We start from the raw sequence: 17960 nt of genomic DNA, 5'->3' as shown, positions 1-17960 counted from the left end.
GTCACCAATCCCAGGAAGTAAACTGTTGCCTACAATCCGTGTGTTTGTTGTGGTCCAAGAAAAGAGATTTATGTTGGAGATGCTAACTCACATCATTGTTTACTTTGGGGTTTGTACTTTTATCATATCATTAACATGAACTAAATCCTTCTAATTTTAACAATGCCTGATTTCTGATGGCTGAATGAGCAGCATCCTGATATAAAACAATAGGTTCAAAGCTCTGGACATCCATCACTCACAGCCTCGGTTTGAAATCAAGATGGCGGCAGACTGAATAAAGCATATATGAAGCACACAGATGAAATCTCTTAAAAGTGTGTTCAGATAAACTAAATATCTTTGAGCAGTTTTCTTCAAGAAAAATAATCTAAAAAAATCATCTGAATAAAATCTTTTGACAAATCCTCACAGTTAATGTCTGATAGTCTGACTGATCTTTCATATGGATGTAATTTAATAAAAAGACAACAATCTGAAATGCAAATGATGTCACATGAATTCCTGTATTCTTCAAGATATCATCTTTCTAAAATCTGATAGACCTTTACAGCGATATTTAAGAAAGAAAAGTTAAAATGTGGTAATTTTATAGAAGTCAATATTTACAGAATGTACATCATCACATCATAATCATTTCTAAAGCCTAACATCATTACAATACATCAATGTACACCGAACAGACCTTAAAGAAGTGTAAAGATGAGGGAATATAACTCTTCTGTCCATCATTAGTTTATACAAAAACTACAATAAGAAGATCATCTTGTATTGTTGGCACAAATCTGAATAAAATAACAAAACTCACTGACTTTACGCTGAACCTCTCGTCTCCAGACATTGAGTTTATCCTCAACATCCTCGGCCTGCTTTCACATCATTACAACAAATGAATCCTATGACAATAATACAAGAAATATTAAAAGAAGAAGAGAGCAGACAGATAAATATCTCATGAGGTCAGGATTATATCTGGCTCATAGCACTTATTATAATGCTTGTTATACACTGCAAAAAATGAGTTTCTTACTGAGTATTTTTCTCTTGTTTTCAGTAGAAAAAAAAAAAAACAAGATTTTCTTAATGAGCAAAATAACCTAAGAAAGAAAGTCATTTTTGCAGTGTACTATATGAGAAATATCCATGTGAAATATGAGCCAGAAATGTTGTTTACACAAGATCGTGTCGGTCAGATCACAGATGAAGGGATTCAGTCCATCATTGTCTCTCTGAAATGAGACCTGGTCCCAAATACTGCCAGAGTACAAAACCATTAACATCCATCACAGCAGATCAACAGTCAGATGAATGAGAAACAGCGCTGTAATAACTTGACTGATGTGTGTTTTAATACTGAACATTAACTTAACTACAGTAAAATAATGTTGTGTCATGAGTTTGCTGTTAAAGTAAACAGATAACAGATACAGGAATGTGTGAAGTGATCATCAATGAAACGTGACAGATTAAAGAAATATCTCACCTGACACAAACAGAGTCTGTCTCGTGTTGTAATGTGAAAATATAATGAATAACATGCAAATGAAGGATTTCAGTCAATAATAACTTCATGAGAACGTTGTTTATGGGATGTTGATAGATGTGAATGATCTTCAGTGAGGTGAATAGTTTGTGTAAGTGTAAGCGAGTGTTGTGTTAACAGACGGCGGTGATGTTTCCTTCTCTGCGGCCCTGTTTCTTTAATAACTGAATCCGGTTATGACAGTAAAATTTAATGGCCCTCCAGTCGCGCTGGTTACTGACCAGCAGAGGACAGAGCTGCAGACAGCGCTCACAGTCAGCTTTCGCAGGTACACGCAGATCCACGATGTTCTGCTTCAGGTGAGTCTCCACGGCAACGCGTTCGGCTTCAGACCACGGCCGCTTCAGGACCCCACGCTTACCTGACGGACACCAAACAAATCATCAAATAAACACACGGTACTCACCAGAATCAAACAACAACATCATGTACCTCTCTCTATTAGGAAATAAAACACATCTCAAACCCAGCTTTCATTTATTACAGGGGTCCTCAAAGTCAACATTAACACGGATATGAAGTTGTGAATCACAAAAATGTATGTGTGTGAGTTTGGTTATAGAATCACTGGAGTAAGAGTGTGTGAACACAACTGTATTAAGGATTGAAATACACAACATAGGGCTGTAACGATTCCTCAAGTAACTCAAGTAATTGAATACAAAAAAATAATTGAGGCAAATTATTAGGCTTTAAAGGTGACATAGAATGACTGAACGGGGTATTTATCCTTGTTCTGTGATGTGACATGTAGACAAAAAAATGTTTTTTTGTGTCTGTAATGCCTTAGAAGCTTCTTAAAAACCTCTCTCAGATAGCTCTATTAGGGTGGGGGGTTTTAAACAAGTGGTTTTGCACCTATTTGGCTCCCCCTACTGGCTTAACTTGCAATCTCATTACTGATTGGCTGACTTTGCTGCCACTCAGAAAATGCATTTAGATGAGTGTGATGTCATAAGCATCAGTTTTTCAGATTGGGCTGTTTTCTGGCTGACATTTCTAAAAGAGGAATTTCTATGAGACTGAGATGTTTAGCACTTTTTGTATGTTTGTGAATGCGGGTAGACTACCATTATTCAACAAAGACAAGGTAAAAATGTTTTTTCATTCTCTGTCCCCTTTAAAGGATTTGTTTTGTTGGAACTTTATTACTGACACACCCTTTATCACACATGCACAGCACAACACAACACAGCATGTGCGCGAGTCAAGATCCGCTTCTTCGTTCTTGTGTGTATGAGTGAAAGAAGTTCAATGGATTGGCACTATTTCACTTTGTTTTGCTCTTAAAATCTTGTTTCCTCACTTCATTGAGTTCATGTATTTAAAACCTACTCACATGTCCGCAGCAAAATTCAGGCATAAGTCGTGATATGGATTAAATTATGCTTTTTAAAAAGTGTTATCTGCTCGTGCTGCGTGTCTCCTCAGTAAATGAGTTTTTATCTAAGAGTTTATTTAACAAGTTTATTTCGATAAAGGCTCTAGAAATCTGCCGTCTATCTGGCAAAATGTCAAAATAAAAGTCTGTCTGTTAAACATCAGAATGAAAAAAGACTATTATTTACTAAACTAAACTATTAAAATCTATTGTCAAGTAATAGCACTACTACTAAATTAAACAGTTTAAACAAATTAAAATACATAAAAATGTAAGTATAATTCAAAAAGATAATTATATATGAATATGAATTCTACATTATAATATATTATACAGAATAATACATTTCATTCTTTTAAATATATATATTTAAATAAATAAACTATACTACACTTTTCATGCCACAGTATTATTTACTATTTTTGTACTATTTTTGAACAAAAAAGGTAAACTATCTCTTATATAGCAAAAAATATGTATTGCTTAACTGGAATCAACATAGACCTCCAACATTTCATCTGTTCAAACTTCTCTTGTATGATACATTACGACTTGAACAATTTACTTACTCCTTAAGAGGCAGGGTTGATGTTTTTAGGAAAATCTGGGCTTCCATTATAGACCTCTGACCTTGTTGGTTTCACAATTTGTATGACCATAACTTCAATGTAAACTATTGACTGTGTGTTTGTTTTTTGTTGGATGTATGTATGTGATGTATGTATGTGTATGTGTTAATATGTTATGAGTATGTATGGATAAATGTATACCCTTTCTAGTTCCTTTCCTTACCCTTTCTATGTACAAATATTTTAAAAAATTATAAAACAAGATTTTTTTTACAAAAATTACAAAAAGGTAAACTAAGACATACACATCTTTCACATCTGTAGTTCGGTTCATTTGCTCCGGACCAAAAGCAAAAAAATTATATATTGTAGCTTTTTTAGCAGTTTTGGTTCCTTTTATATTACAGATATACTGTACAGAGATGTACTGCTGTAAATGTGCTGCTGTTGTTCCTGTTGATCAATTACCAACTTAGGATCTGAATCGACTGTAAGCCGTAGTTATTTGTTGCATTAGTATCCAAAGGCTGCTTTAGTACCGCCCAGCGTACGCCTTCAAGAGTTTGACTTTTATCAGAAAAAAAAACAACAGAAAGACTGCTCTGTCTTTTATAAATCTGACAACACGAAAGACTCTTTGGACATATGAAGGATGAAACACTACTCTATAGGTATACAAGATTAACATGAGATTAACAGAAACGGTGCGCGTTATGTGATATAAAGCCGTTTCCTGACTCGTGATGTCGACTCACCTGATTTGACCTGAGAACTCCTCCTCTTGTGTGTAGCTGTAGGGGTGGGCGTGGCCGGTGCTGATTTTTTGGGTCGTGGTCCTCGACTGCTGGATGCTCTTTTCTTTCCCACCTGAACTTTGTCTTTATTCTTATCACCGTCTGCATCAGAATCATCAGAGAACGAGTCGGCAGAGTTCCCTGACATCACTGTGAGAGAAGACAGCTGTGAGCTAAACAAACATCTGAACTCATCTTCATACTCTTCATCAATGTGATCCTTCATGTGCTCAATCTGTCTCATGTTCATCATATTAGTTTAGTTAAACTCTACTCTTAGTAACTGACTGCAACAGACTGAATGGATGAGAATGCTACTGGTTAACAGATGTTACCTCACTAAACCAGAAAAGACTGATGATAAAAAACAAATAAAGGACTTACAATGTGTGTGTTGCTGTCACAGCCAAGTTTGATTTGTTGATTGACTTACCGTCCAGTTCGAGACAGATGTTTTGAAGACTCATTCCTCTGAACAGCACTCCATCTCTTTCTCCGTACAGCACCACCCGTCCCACCCGGCTCATCAGCCCCGGGTCCTGACCGATCCGAGCGCAGCTCTGAGTCACGTGATACTCTCTCTGGAGGAAATCTTCCAATCGTTTGGCCGCCGCACCCGCAGGTCGTTCGCCCTCCTCCAGCAAGAGGAGCTGAGTGAAGATGGCCACCTGCCGGCGAGAGCGCGGTGCGGTGAGCGTGGTGGGATTCTTAGCACCGCTAGTGCGCGCCAAACCTCGGAGAAGGTCCGTTCCACGGAGCGGCGTGGCAGGGGAATGGTACGGCCGAGAAAAGACGTACGGGCTTTCCGGATCGACGCCCACTTCAGTGGAGGTCTTCAGGAGAAGATCCAGACAGGACTCGGAATGAGGAGGAAGAACGAGGGGCTGAACGCGACCGCGTTTGCCCAACACGCCCACCCGGGCGAGATGACAGAGAACGTGACGTTCAAAAGGAGAAAGGGACGACTCCAGAGGAGAGAGGCGAGAGGGGCTGGACCGGTTGCGGTAGTCCTGTATGGTGAGTTTGGCCACCTCGCACTCACGATGACGGTTGTACAGAATCAGAAGCGCCAGACTGGAGTGACAGAGCAGACGCCAGGCCTCCGCCGAACCCGCAGAGCGAGACAAGGACAGAAAAGATGAGTGCTGCTGTTGTCGGAGATACACAACCAGTGTGGAGAGCGAAGACAGCAGAGGAGGCATGTGTGACCGCTGAGAGCTAAAGACACACAGACAGACAGACAGATACACAGACAGACAAGATGTCAGATGTTCAGCTTTCTCTAACATCATAAAGCAAAAAATATCATTTGCAGTGGAAAAACAAGATTCAACAAGAAAACTCTTTCAGAAAATATCTAAACATGCTTGAAACACATTGACTTCAGAAGTAAAATGGTTAAAGTTTTTCTCAGTGATCATTTCTCAGATCAGAAATTAATTTTTAAAGACTTTGTTCAACCTCCACATCATGAAGTCAGTTGTACACAACATATAAGCAAATTCTCATTGTTTTGGACAAATTGCAAAAACTTTATTATGATCATGCTGATGATTATGATCAATTCTCTGCTACATTTTCAATTGCTTGTCATTTTCATCTAAATACATTATACTGGTTTGTGTTGAATTATCTAACACATCAAAACATTTAGACAGGAGTTCATCACATAAATCATGACAAATGGTTAACCTTTTTATCAAAATCTGTTTTTTATTTTGTAGACTTTTGTAAATGTGAATGTTTGACGTGTTAGATTGTACAAGACAGTGAGAGATTATCTAAAGGATTTGTTTGATATCCATCAGGAGAAGATTAAGATTTGAATTTTAAAGTTTAAAATTTTGAAGTTTTGTTATTTTTGTATTCTACTGTAAAATCTGATTTATTCAATACCACAATGTGTCTAACTTTTTACAGAAAAGGTAAAGTTGTAAAAATGAACTCTGTCCAATCTCTTGCAATGCAATGTTTGACATACACGAATGAGTAGAAATTGAAAAAGTGCAGCCATATTTATTTACAATCATCATTAGCAAAACTGTAGCCAGAAAGTAAAATCAGAAAATATTAGGGCTGTGACGAGATCTCATGGGATTATAAATATCTCGCGACTTTAATTATGTCATCATATTTCTCGTGGAGGTGAAATGCTGGCCGTTTCTCAAACAAAAGATTGCATCCTTCAGGTCAGATGTGTAGACTGTCATAAAGACAGTCTTATTATATAATATTAAATATTACTATTGTTTTTATGGATCTATTTTACAAAAAAATATCAAATTACTTCATTGTCAATAAGCAAAATAATTATTAGGTACAGATATAATGTGTATAATAAATAAAGAGATTTCAGTTAACCATTCATCTTAAAGTGTGAAAATCTCATCTCATTCTTGTGAACCCAATCTTGTGTTATTTTGATTGTCTTGTTGATGAACAATGACACAAGGACTTTTTGATAGGACTGACGTAAACATTTACTTTTGAGAGATGAACTAAGGATTTTAAATAAGTTACAGGCTTTTGCATGAAACCCATGATGTTGTCCAGTTTTTATCAAATTGTTCTGAGAAATGCACACATTATTTTGCTAATTTTAAGAATGATCCCCCAAAGCACTAATTTAATCACTTTAACACAATATTATTAAACATTATTAAATGTTTACCTCTTCTAATCAGAAAGGTTATGGTTTATAGTTGTGATGTGTCAGAGGAGAACTGATCCTTACAAGACTTATGTCTCCATGAGTGAAGTTTAGAGTCTTTTGCGCTCTCAAGTTGGTTATTCCAAATGTAGGTGTGCGGTATGCGCGCTCATAATGAAATCGACGCACACGTGGTGCAATGCACTTATTTTTTCCAGGTGCATCTGCATTCTGCACCAAGTTAAAAACATCTCAACTTTTGTGTGCCGCCCCTAACCTTTAACAAAATCTTTATTAGACCAACTAAATGAGTTAAGATAATGGGCTCTATCTTACACCCGGCGCAATGCGCAACGCAAGTGTCTTTCGCTAGTTTCCACCCTAATTTTCACGTTTAGCGCCGCCTTGTTGTATAAAGTATTTTTAGAGTACAAACCTTATCTTACATACTTGTAAATTATTTTTTGATGATATTGGATAGCCATACATTAAAAGCAATTACAAGCCTGCTTTTTTACTTCCATGACTAAAAGAAAACGGGTTTTAAAGGTTTTAATAAAAAAATAACAATTTAAATACAAGTGAAAAACAACACAATTATTTAACATTAATCTTAAACTGGGGATCTTCTTCCTCCGCTTAGTTTTTCAGTTTACAAAGTCCGTCATCTAAATAGGGATTAGACATAGCGCCAGTGCAACTGGCTTTTAAAGGGGATGAGAGCTGTGACTCTCATTGGTTTACTGCACGTTACGCCCAAAATACTCCCATTACAATAGGACCTACCCTTTTCGACCATGCGCTCGGCGCACAAACCATTTTTCCCGTCGTTAAATTAGCAAAAGTGGATTCGGACACGCCCATTTAGAAGTTGCGCTGTGCGCTTTAGACAATGCGCTTAGATCGTTAAAATAGGGCCCAATGTGTGTGTGTGAAGTGTTTCTGATTAACAGCAGCTTTTATAGGACTCATGAGAATCTGACATCAACACACAAAAACTCACAAGTCTCATGTTTATCATCTAAAACATTTCATAATTAACACCAAACAAACCTCACTGTCTCAGCACTCATCTTCTCATCTGCAGGCCCATCATGTCTCGTATCTTCATCTTCTTCTTCTTCCTCCTTACCTGGAGTAGGAGGAGCTTCTTCTGGCACTTGCTTCACCTCTTCCCGTTTCTTCTGTTGTTCTTCCTTTTCTTTCTTTGGTGGGCGTCCCCTCCTGGCAGGTGTGACCGGCGGCGTCTTGCCAACCGTCTTCACCGTGCCTTTTTTAGTTGCCGTCGAGAGGGCGGTGGCGTTCTTTTTAGAGGGGTTCAAGGAAGGAGGCTGGGACAGGGAGAGCGAGAAGGAGACCGCTCCGGGTTTAGATGCCGGAGACAGGGAATCTTGCGGGTGGGAAAACAGGGACGGTCCAGAGGTGGACGTGGGTCGGGCGGGAGAAGAAAAAGAGGTGGTGGCTGGGGCTTGCGTCTGGAGGTGAGACAGCTCCATGGCGGCTCGTACCTCGGGCTGCTGGTCGTGATGTTTTTCGAGGTGACGGGCGAGCGATCGGAAGTGACGGCCGCAGTACGGGCAGTGCTGTCGATGGGAGACGGTGCCGCTAGCGCCGTGCCCAATATTTATGTTTATGTTATTGTTTATGTTTGTTGTGGGTGTAGTCAAAGACTGCTGGAAGGGGGAGGACGACGAGGGGGTGGGGGGAGTGAAGGACAGAGGGTGGGGTTGAGCCCTGGGTGTGGTCTTCTTCTTGACGGTCACTAAGGTTTTCCGTTTCTTGCGCCGTCTCATCATACGGCCCCTAAGGTCCTCCAGCTCCTCTTCGTCGTCGTCATCATCGTCGTCATCATCTTCCTCCTCTTCGTCTTCCTCTCGGTCGGAGTCGCTGGCCTCAGAGTGAGAGAGCGGCGAGGAGGAGGGCGAGAGAGACCATGATGGAGTGAGATAGTCAGAAACAGTGAGAGACAGTGGAAGCGAGCCTGGCTCCTCCTCCTAAAGAGATTTAATAAACGTGTTAACATTCCTGTCAGATGTAGAGTAGGCTGCGTTAGAATTTCTTTATGTACAAACCTTCTTGATGTTGTTTTCTGGGTTGAATCCACATTCAAACCCACGTGGGGACACAGAAGTATGGAAACCCTGTGGTTTAAAAAACAAATCACAAGTAAATGAATCATTCCATCTCCAGTAAATGTTAACAGATGATGCTGGTGTACGCAGCTCATTATTACCATAGGATTTTCTCCCCAGTCGGTCAGGCTGTAGTCCACCGTGATCTCCTCGCCTTTGGCGATATCTCGAATCGCTATGACGACAAGCCGCACCTGACTGCCACAGTGCACCTCTCGAATCCTGCAGTTGGGTGGCGGATGAAACAGCACAGGACCTCGGACTCCACTCGAACCCTCCTCATCGAGCTCAGGCACGCTGCAGAAGACACAAACATTTCAAAGATAGGTTTATATTTTCATCATAAGAGACTTGAGCTTTAAACATCTCAACACTCTATGGCTGCGTTCACGTGGTACCATAATACAGTTGTCCAAAAACCAATGATTTTGCTTTACAAGATGTCCATATGTCACCAGGAGTCATGGGGATTACTTTTGTATTGGATATATCTGCTTTGGTAAAACATGCAGTGGCTGACACTGATGTTAAGTTAATTCATTTTACAGATTAAAACTTTAAATATGAAACCAACATTGTTTATTCTTCTCTGCACAATGGGAAGCACTACACACGCCAGCTGTTTTTGTTAATTACATAATTAAAGTTTTCTCAATTGCATTTACATCCATCTCTATGGTTTTAGGCGGTGCGTGTGAACACAGCCTGTGTGTGAGTCTATGACAGTGTCTTGTGTGTCTGTCCTACCAGAGTTGTGTGTGATCAGTGAGATAGTATGGGCTGCCCGGTGGAGGGAGCGTATCCTCGGCACCCTCCGTGTACTGCTCATCTCCTGACAAACACACACAAGAGTCAATAAGAAATGACATCAGATTTAATATATATTCATACATTCATATATCATTTATTCTGTACGACTGAGTCAATCAAACAATCTCAATGTTTCCCACAGACTTTCAGTTTATCTGTGTCAGCACATTCATCAGGTGGATGAGACCAGAATCAACAGAAGCAGAATTGATTTGTAAACTAAATAACATTTGGACACAACTTTGGGTTTTTCCTCTAACAATACTTACACAACAAACTATCACATAAACAGCTTGTTATCAAGTCAATCACACATTCTTAAGTCCATGTTCAATACATGACACAAACTCTTATGTGCCAAACAAACTGGAGATATACACTTAGTTGCTGTCATAAAATACTGTATTGGTATATGAGTAAACATGCTTACAACATGAAAAATGAGCCATTAGCCAACAGGCTAATATCAAAACAGATATTAAATACACAATGAATGTGTTATTCTCATCTCATAATGAGGTCATACGTCCCTTCTCATTTTAACAATCCATGATTTCTGAGCTTCTTTGTCCTGTATAAATTTGTCAAACGCTGTATTTTCTGTGTTTTGATGGCTGAACGATATAAAACAGATTTAAAGCTCTAGACGTCCATCCCTCACAGCTCGGTTTGGCCGTGGACTAAATAAGGCGTATAGACGGTTTCATTAATTTCCAGTCTGTGCTTGTTTATCGGTCTGGTTAGCGACTAAACTAACTACGAAATGTTTCGGTTTTCAAAAGACGAGGGAATATGGTGAGCATGGATCACTGCTGTGTGGCCCGGCAAGAATTTAAGATCTGTTGTTAACATTGTTTAGATCAATTTTACACAGTAACGTTAGTTCAGTGTCATGGTTGATGCGCTTCAGCTACGATGTGAACTAAGATAATCACCTGGTTATTTATTTTGCTTGTTATCAGAAATAATCTGCTCTAGAGCGACTCTGTTGTTATTGACTCCATGTGAAATTTAAGTTTGGTCTACAAAAGCCTTTTATTTATGTTGCTTCATAAGCTGTGTCTCGTTTCAGAGGGCTGCATCCTTCACGTCCTCCAGAGGTAACAAGATGAGGTATACGAAGGGTCCTCAAACTAGAGTTAAACTTAACATCATTCGTAGGACATACGAACAGGAAGTATCACATTGCTATGCCAAAACGTTAACATCCTTGCGCTGTCACATTAGTTGAATATAGGAAATGATTTCTACATTTGGAGTAATCTGAAAATAAAATGTGTTTATACGTTGTTTTAATATATGCAATGTTTGAGAAGCTGCGGCGTACATACAACAGATATTTATTAGAGAGATATTAAGTTTACCTGTTTTTACCAGAGACTTGAGGTAATGAGCCAATACTGATCTAATTAAATATATAATGAAATAATAATATCACTATACTGTACATGTACAGTATTACTTTATACTGTCTGTAAAAGTGCTACAAATGACATGTTATCATCATTTAATTTGGTGTTCATTATTATTTAAAGACAAACTTACATTACTTCAGAATCAGTTTATTTGGCCAAGTATACTTACATATACAAGGAATTTGTTTCCGGTAGATTGTAAATACTCTCTATACTTTAACATTTAGACGTATAATACGATAGTAGAACACCCAATATACCAGAACAATATACATGACAATAATGATAAGACACAAACTGTACAAAATAGACAACAATATACATATAGGCACATGTCACCCTATTAACATATTCTACAAATGAGATATACAAATATACAGTAAATATGTGTGTATGTAATGAGTGCAAGATGTATATAGGATTATAAGTATGTACTGTGGTGAATGGACATAGAGCGGCTGACGCCAATTAGCTGCAGTTCAGTACAGTTATGGCAGAGGGAAAGAAGCTGTTCTTATGTCTGGTTGTTTTGGTGCGCAGGGATCTGTAGCGCCTGCCAGAAGGGAGGAGGTTAAAGAGGGTGTATGCGGGGTGCGTGCAGTCTTTGATGATGTTCTCTGCCCGCTTCCTGGTCCGACAAGTGTATAAGTCCTGTATTGAGGGCAGAGAGACACCAATGATTTTTTCCGCAGTCCTAATTATGCGTTGTAATCTGTGTTTTTCCTGTTTTGTGGCTGCCCCAAACCAGACGGTGATGGATGTGCAGAGGATGGATTCAACTGCAGCAGTGTAGAAGATGGCCAGCAGTTCTTGTGGTAGGCCACACTTCCGCAACTGTCGTAGAAAGTACATCCTTTGCTGAGCCTTTTTAAGGATGGCGTTGGTGTTGGACTCCCACTTCAGATCCTGGGAGATGATGGAGCCCAGGAACTTAAATGAGTCCACGTTTGTCACTGGGATGTTGGATATTGTGAGGGGGGATAGCGCTGTGGGGTGCCTCCTAAAGTCCACCACCATCTCCAGAGTCTTCACAGTGTTTAGCTCTAGGTTGTGTTGACTGCACCAGAGCACCAACTTACCAACCTCTTGACGATATGCGGTTTCATCGCCATCCTTGATGAGCCCAATGATAGTGGTGTCATCTGCAAATTTTATAAGTTTGACAGTTGGGTCTATAGAGGTACAGTTGTTTGTGTAGAGTGAGAAGAGCAGTGGGGAAAGGACACACCCCTGTGGTGCACCAGTGCTGGTTGTCCGTGATCCAGATGTGACGCCTCTCAGCCGCACATGTTGACTTCGATTGGTCAAAAAGCTAGTAATCCACTGACAAATTGCAGGAGATACAGTAAGCTGAGAGAGTTTTGCATTGAGTATTCCAGGTATGATGGTGTTGAACGCCGAGCTGAAGTCCACAAACAGGATCCTGACGTAGGTCCCTGGCTGGTCGAGGTGTTGCAGGATGTAGTGAAGTCCCATGTTCACTGCATCATCTACTGACCTGTTTGCCCTGTAGGCAAACTGCATGGGGTCCAGCTGATGACCTGTGATGTTCTTGAGGTGGGTCAGCACCAGGCATTCAAAGGACTTCATGACGACTGAAGTCAAGGCCACTGGTCTATAGTCATTCAATCCAGTAATGGGGGATTTCTTGGGGACTGGGATGATGGTGGAGCTTTTGAAGCATAAGGGAACTTCACATAGCTTCAACGATCTATTAAATATTTGTGTGAAGATCGGAATACTTCATTAGTATTCTAAACATTTTTTATAGTTTTATATGACTTGATATAGAAAAAGATGCCTCATATATTTGTGTACGGTAATATAAATGTATCTTATGAACTACGATAAAACTACTTAAAAATATTTGAATTAAACAGCACATCTTCACTAGTATTAACAGGAGGGGTGTAGCAATACATGGATATGGATCGATACATCCATTTTTTCCCTAACAATCCGATGCATGGATGCCACTAATAAAAAATCAATATGAGGTACCTTTATTTTGACACTCTTTACATCCTCCTTGATGTAAATTCATCTATGCATTTTCATCAAAGTGTGCATTTTTTGTTTATTTTCATTTGCTAGTGTCAGCAAGCGAAATGTTTAGTTAGTTTGTTATTGTAAATGTACTAATGTACAGAGATTTTGCATTTTTTAATAGTTTAATAAATGTTCATGTTATATATTTTGGTTGCATTTGTAAGTAAAAATGTAATTGCTTGATTAGACACGTAATGTAAAATATCAGCAAATTAACAAATCGTAATTGCATTGAAGAAGCATTTGATGTATCAGCAAAAATCGCATTGCTGGCGAAGAAAAATATATTGTATAGGATCACAATGAACTTTCCGATGAACACCCCTAACAGCTGCATGTGTGTAGAATGACATTGTAAAATTATGTTGTTCGAGTCGCTGCAAGGAATTGTGGGTTATTTGCAGCAACAAATAATACATCTCTAATGCTCAGTGGCGGCCGGTGCCTCAAAAAGCAAAATATGTGTTCGGTGCGTCGTGTGTGTGGCTCGTCATGTAAAAATGTGCGTTCGGCCTCCTCGGCAAAAGAAGTCACGAGCCGCCACTGCTTATGCATCCTCCGAATTCTCTTGAAAGAAGGTCGCATTGGGAGTATCCTGTTTGCTTTTCTGAAATGAGACAACCTTATGGCGTATGCATACTCAAATGAGACACAGCTAGAGTCACATCAGAGCGCAGAAACCGATGCCACAGGTGTGTAAACAGGAACTGTTGTGTGAGAGGGAGTGCACAAATCTATTTGTGATGGTGGATTTTGGTTTTGTGCTGCCTACAAATAAACTGTGTGGGAAACACTGCATCTGCATCATATAAATGATATTTGTGTGTGTGTGTACCTGGGCTGTAGCTGTGTTCAGACAGACTCTCCTCTTCATCTTCTGACACATATGCTGCACGCTCACACACCTTCACCGGGGTCCCCTTCCTCTTCCTGCCACACACACGCCTATGACACACAACAAACACACACAATTATAACAAAAACTACAGATACAATATACAACACTTGTCACTCATATACCATCACTTACTGCTGTAAATAAGTCTCTAGTGTAGTAAAAAAAACACTTAACACATGCAACAAAACAGGTCAAATATGAAATGATTGTAATGTTGTGTGTTGTGTTTTGATGAATTGTCGCACGATTATTTAACTGTTAATAAAAAACCAACAACAATTCGGTAATTTATTACTTATTGTAACATGTAATAACGATAGTTATGGCTGGATCACCGCGTTAGCTGTGGTTACCATGGTGAAAATCTGTAATGAAAATTGGCTGGCGCGCGCACACAACGGTACTAGCAGTGCACGCGCGTTAACTAGAGGCTCGCACTGTAGTCTTCTGGCGTTTACACGTAAGTTACAGGTAAACAAACAATTAACCACAATAAACGAGCGCAGAGCGCATGACAAGCGCCGTCTGACGGTCACCGTTTTTCCTCATCAAGGCGTGTGCACGAGAACACAACAGAACCGGACTGGCTAACCGTTAGCATGCGTGCTAACCGATCAATCCCTCCAAAACAAAGCGGGAGATTCGGGCCGCGAGCGTCCGTTCCGCGCGAGCGACAGATACTGACCCACGCTGTGGCGGCGGCTTGCTGCCATCCCCGTCGCTGTCGAGGGTCGGGGGCTCCCGGTAGTCGAACGGCGACCGCACGCTCTCCGCCATTAGCGCTGCTCCGGTGCGCAGCATGACGCGCATGCGCAGCAGCCTCAGCTGGCCTGTGGACTGGATGATGAGATGGGCTCCAACAACACAAGATGCTCACCCATCATAATATCGTTTAGTTTTATTATTTAATCATGTAACCACGGAAACACATTATTACTGATCACAAGTTACTTTATAACAAGTTTTTTTTACACAAGTTGATCTACAAACTTGCAAACTTATAAATAACAGAATATTAACCTGTCATGAAGAGAACTTGGCGCAGCATTTTTTTTAGTGTGGTGGGTGAAAAGGTGATGTGCACCTTCAAATTAATTTAACTCTGGCATTATTTTGGTCTTGTTTTAAAGACATTTTTAAGTTTTTCATGAAGATGTGTCTGGAGGTAAAAATGTTAAATAAATTTTTTTAAAGCAGTTTACATTTATTGTAATTAATAAAAATAATGCAACAAAGTCTATATTAATTATATATATATATATATATAAAATGATCCCCCCAAAAATCAGGTTTATTACACTTTCAGAGGTTTTACCAACAATGGCCACTAGGTGTCAACGGTTTGCTACATAGGCTACTCTTGTTGTTGTGATAGATTAAAATTAACATACTAAATACTAAAGTAAACTCAGTTAAGGGGTTAAATGAAAGAAAAGATTAAGGATTTATTTTCATTGTTTGTTTCAAGTATGGATGACTTGCTGAAGAGACGTCAAACTCATATCCTTCTTAAATATATTTAATGGAAGTGCTATATATATAATTTTAATAATGTAATACACAACACACACATAGGCATCTCAGAGAATAATCACACATCAAATTTCATTCTTATAATTTATTGATTGATTGAAGCACATACATGATAAGATATCAGCCATATACTACAGTTTGGGTGTATATATTAGTGTACAGTTAGTGTGCATGCGTCACAGATGATTCCAACAACACACGTCTATAAATATAAATGTGTAACATTTGCATTAAGATTAAACATCAGTGCAGACACCTTTAAATAAAACTAAACATTTCACAGCATTTAAATATTTAGCTATCAGTAGCTGCTGGTAGTAATATATCACACTGTTACATTTACATAAAACATATTGCAATGAAAAATAATAAATGATCAAGGTTTTGTTTCTTCTAGAAAACCATCAAATTATTTTCCTTCTTCAGTAATGCCTTTATCTATCTGCAGTTAGAGTAATTCACAGTAAAATCACAGGCAGTTTGCTACATTTACTACAGTAAAGAGTGTTAAGTTTACTTCAGCTCTTTATTTCTTTACTAACATACATGTTCTTGAGTTTTAGCCAATAATTGTGGAAACCCCTTATGTATCTGTTTAATACCAAGCTAAAAGAGTGCAGCTAACAAACACTTGAATCACTAGAATATACATCACATATGACGTGGATTCAACTTAACTTTTGAAACCGGAAGAACAAAATGGTCTCAAAAGTGCAGAATTTACACATTGTAGGCTAATATATATTTGACCGCTATTTCTGTTTAAAGCACTGGGTAACATATATACACTCTAAAAATGGTTAGGTAATTTTTGACCCATAATGGGTAAATATTGGACAGAACACGTGCTGGGTTAAATTGAAACCCAGCACGGGGTAATTTTTAACCCAGTATTGGTGTTCTGTCCAATATTTACCCATTATGGGTCAAAAATAACCCAGCCATTTTAAGAGTGTATATATCTGTTAATATTCCCCACAAAATGTTGGGTTTCATGACCCTTTAAGGTATGGGTGATAATAGGGCCGTACATCACTCTTGTTTTCTCATAAGCTTATAAATACAAGACTTTGTGAAAGTAGGGGTAAAGGATGAGATTTAGTTAAACAACATAAACTTCAGTGTGTGCCAGCCTTATGCAAACCCATCAAATGCTACCAGAAGATTGAATATTAGTCATAAATGGTGGAATGGAGTTAATAATGCATAAATGAATATGTTCATGGTGAGTTTAACAGGTTAAAACACAATACACACAACACAACTTGATCAATACACTATACGCTGGGAGGGGCAACTTGGCATCTCATCTTAATATCAGGTATAAACAAGGCCTCAGTTCAGAACTATTTTGATTCACATGTGTACATCTATGAAAGGTTTGTTAAAGGAACAGTATGGGTCTTTACTGGCATCTAGTGGTGACATTGCAAACTGCAAACATGATAACTGGTATAAGTTAACAACCCAACCCATTGGCCAGAGGCGTTTTACCTGGACATTTACTCGTACTGTACCTCATCGAGTCAACAGCTGAGCCAATCAAGGATTTTACTTTATATTTGAAAGTAGACATCTTTATATGATGTCTTTATATTTAGAGTACTTCATGTACTTTTCTGTTCAGCCATACAACTAGCCTGGTTTAGCTTTCAAAAACATCATACGTAATTTATGATTTTCAGTAAGATATGGATGATGATGGCAGACAGCCTGGGTTAGTTGATAACAGACATAACCCAGACCAGCAGTTATTTATCTAAAATAACACGATTGTCATGATAGGTTGTGGGAAGCTTACATAACTTAAACTGTACGATTTTATTTATTTCGAAACTGAGAAAAAGAAAAATGAATAAAATATAAATATCAAATTAACAAAATGCTTAACTCATTCAATTCAAGGATAGGTAGAAGCCCTAGACGTATCAAATCCTAAGCCAATAATCACAGTACCTATTAAAACTCAAAATTGAAATCAAACACAGCTTTTAAAATATTTAAAAAGGTTTGTTTAAGGTTGCTAGTGTCCTGCTTTCTAATTAAACTTGAGATGTCATGCAATTCATTATTATTGAGATAATATTGTTCAATAATGTTTAGTCTGTCTGTGAAGAGTAAACCACACAGCAACTCTTTGGCACGATAAAAGTTTAATCCACTTCCTCGACCCGATCTGATACTGT

The 17960-nt window shown here is 38.7% G+C and overlaps 1 protein-coding gene across 1 annotated transcript; it reads right to left on the bottom strand.

Annotated features, from left to right (window-relative positions):
* Nucleotides 1–355: 355 nt before the first annotated feature.
* On the bottom strand, nt 356–15132 carry LOC135743992 (uncharacterized). The gene is made up of 9 exons (XM_065261912.2): nt 14927–15132; nt 14179–14288; nt 9817–9901; nt 9171–9366; nt 9010–9078; nt 7991–8931; nt 4721–5505; nt 4249–4437; nt 356–1904 (listed from the first exon to the last, which is right to left on the bottom strand). The coding sequence occupies exons 1-9, from the start codon at nt 15049–15051 to the stop codon at nt 1657–1659; spliced, it is 2748 nt and encodes a 915-aa protein (XP_065117984.1). The 5' UTR covers nt 15052–15132; the 3' UTR covers nt 356–1656.
* Between the last annotated feature and the right edge of the window lie 2828 nt (nt 15133–17960).

Source organism: Paramisgurnus dabryanus, chromosome 2, assembly GCF_030506205.2.
Source record: "Paramisgurnus dabryanus chromosome 2, PD_genome_1.1, whole genome shotgun sequence".
NCBI lineage: Eukaryota > Metazoa > Chordata > Actinopteri > Cypriniformes > Cobitidae > Paramisgurnus > Paramisgurnus dabryanus.
The sequence above is the reverse complement of the archived record's forward strand: the minus strand, read 5'-3'. Positions and strand labels throughout refer to the sequence as shown.

What these genes read in the sequence shown, in the direction of transcription:
- LOC135743992 (XM_065261912.2), bottom strand. Translation starts at nt 15,051, where the DNA reads ATGCGCGTCATGCTGCGCACCGGAGCAGCGCTAATGGCGGAGAGCGTG. An exon ending in AAGCCGCCGCCACAGCGTGG is followed by an intron (nt 14,289 to 14,926) that starts GTCAGTATCTGT and finishes TGTGTGTCATAG; the next exon opens with GCGTGTGTGTGGCAGGAAGA. An exon ending in ACTGATCACACACAACTCTG is followed by an intron (nt 9,367 to 9,816) that starts GTAGGACAGACA and finishes TGTCTTCTGCAG; the next exon opens with CGTGCCTGAGCTCGATGAGG.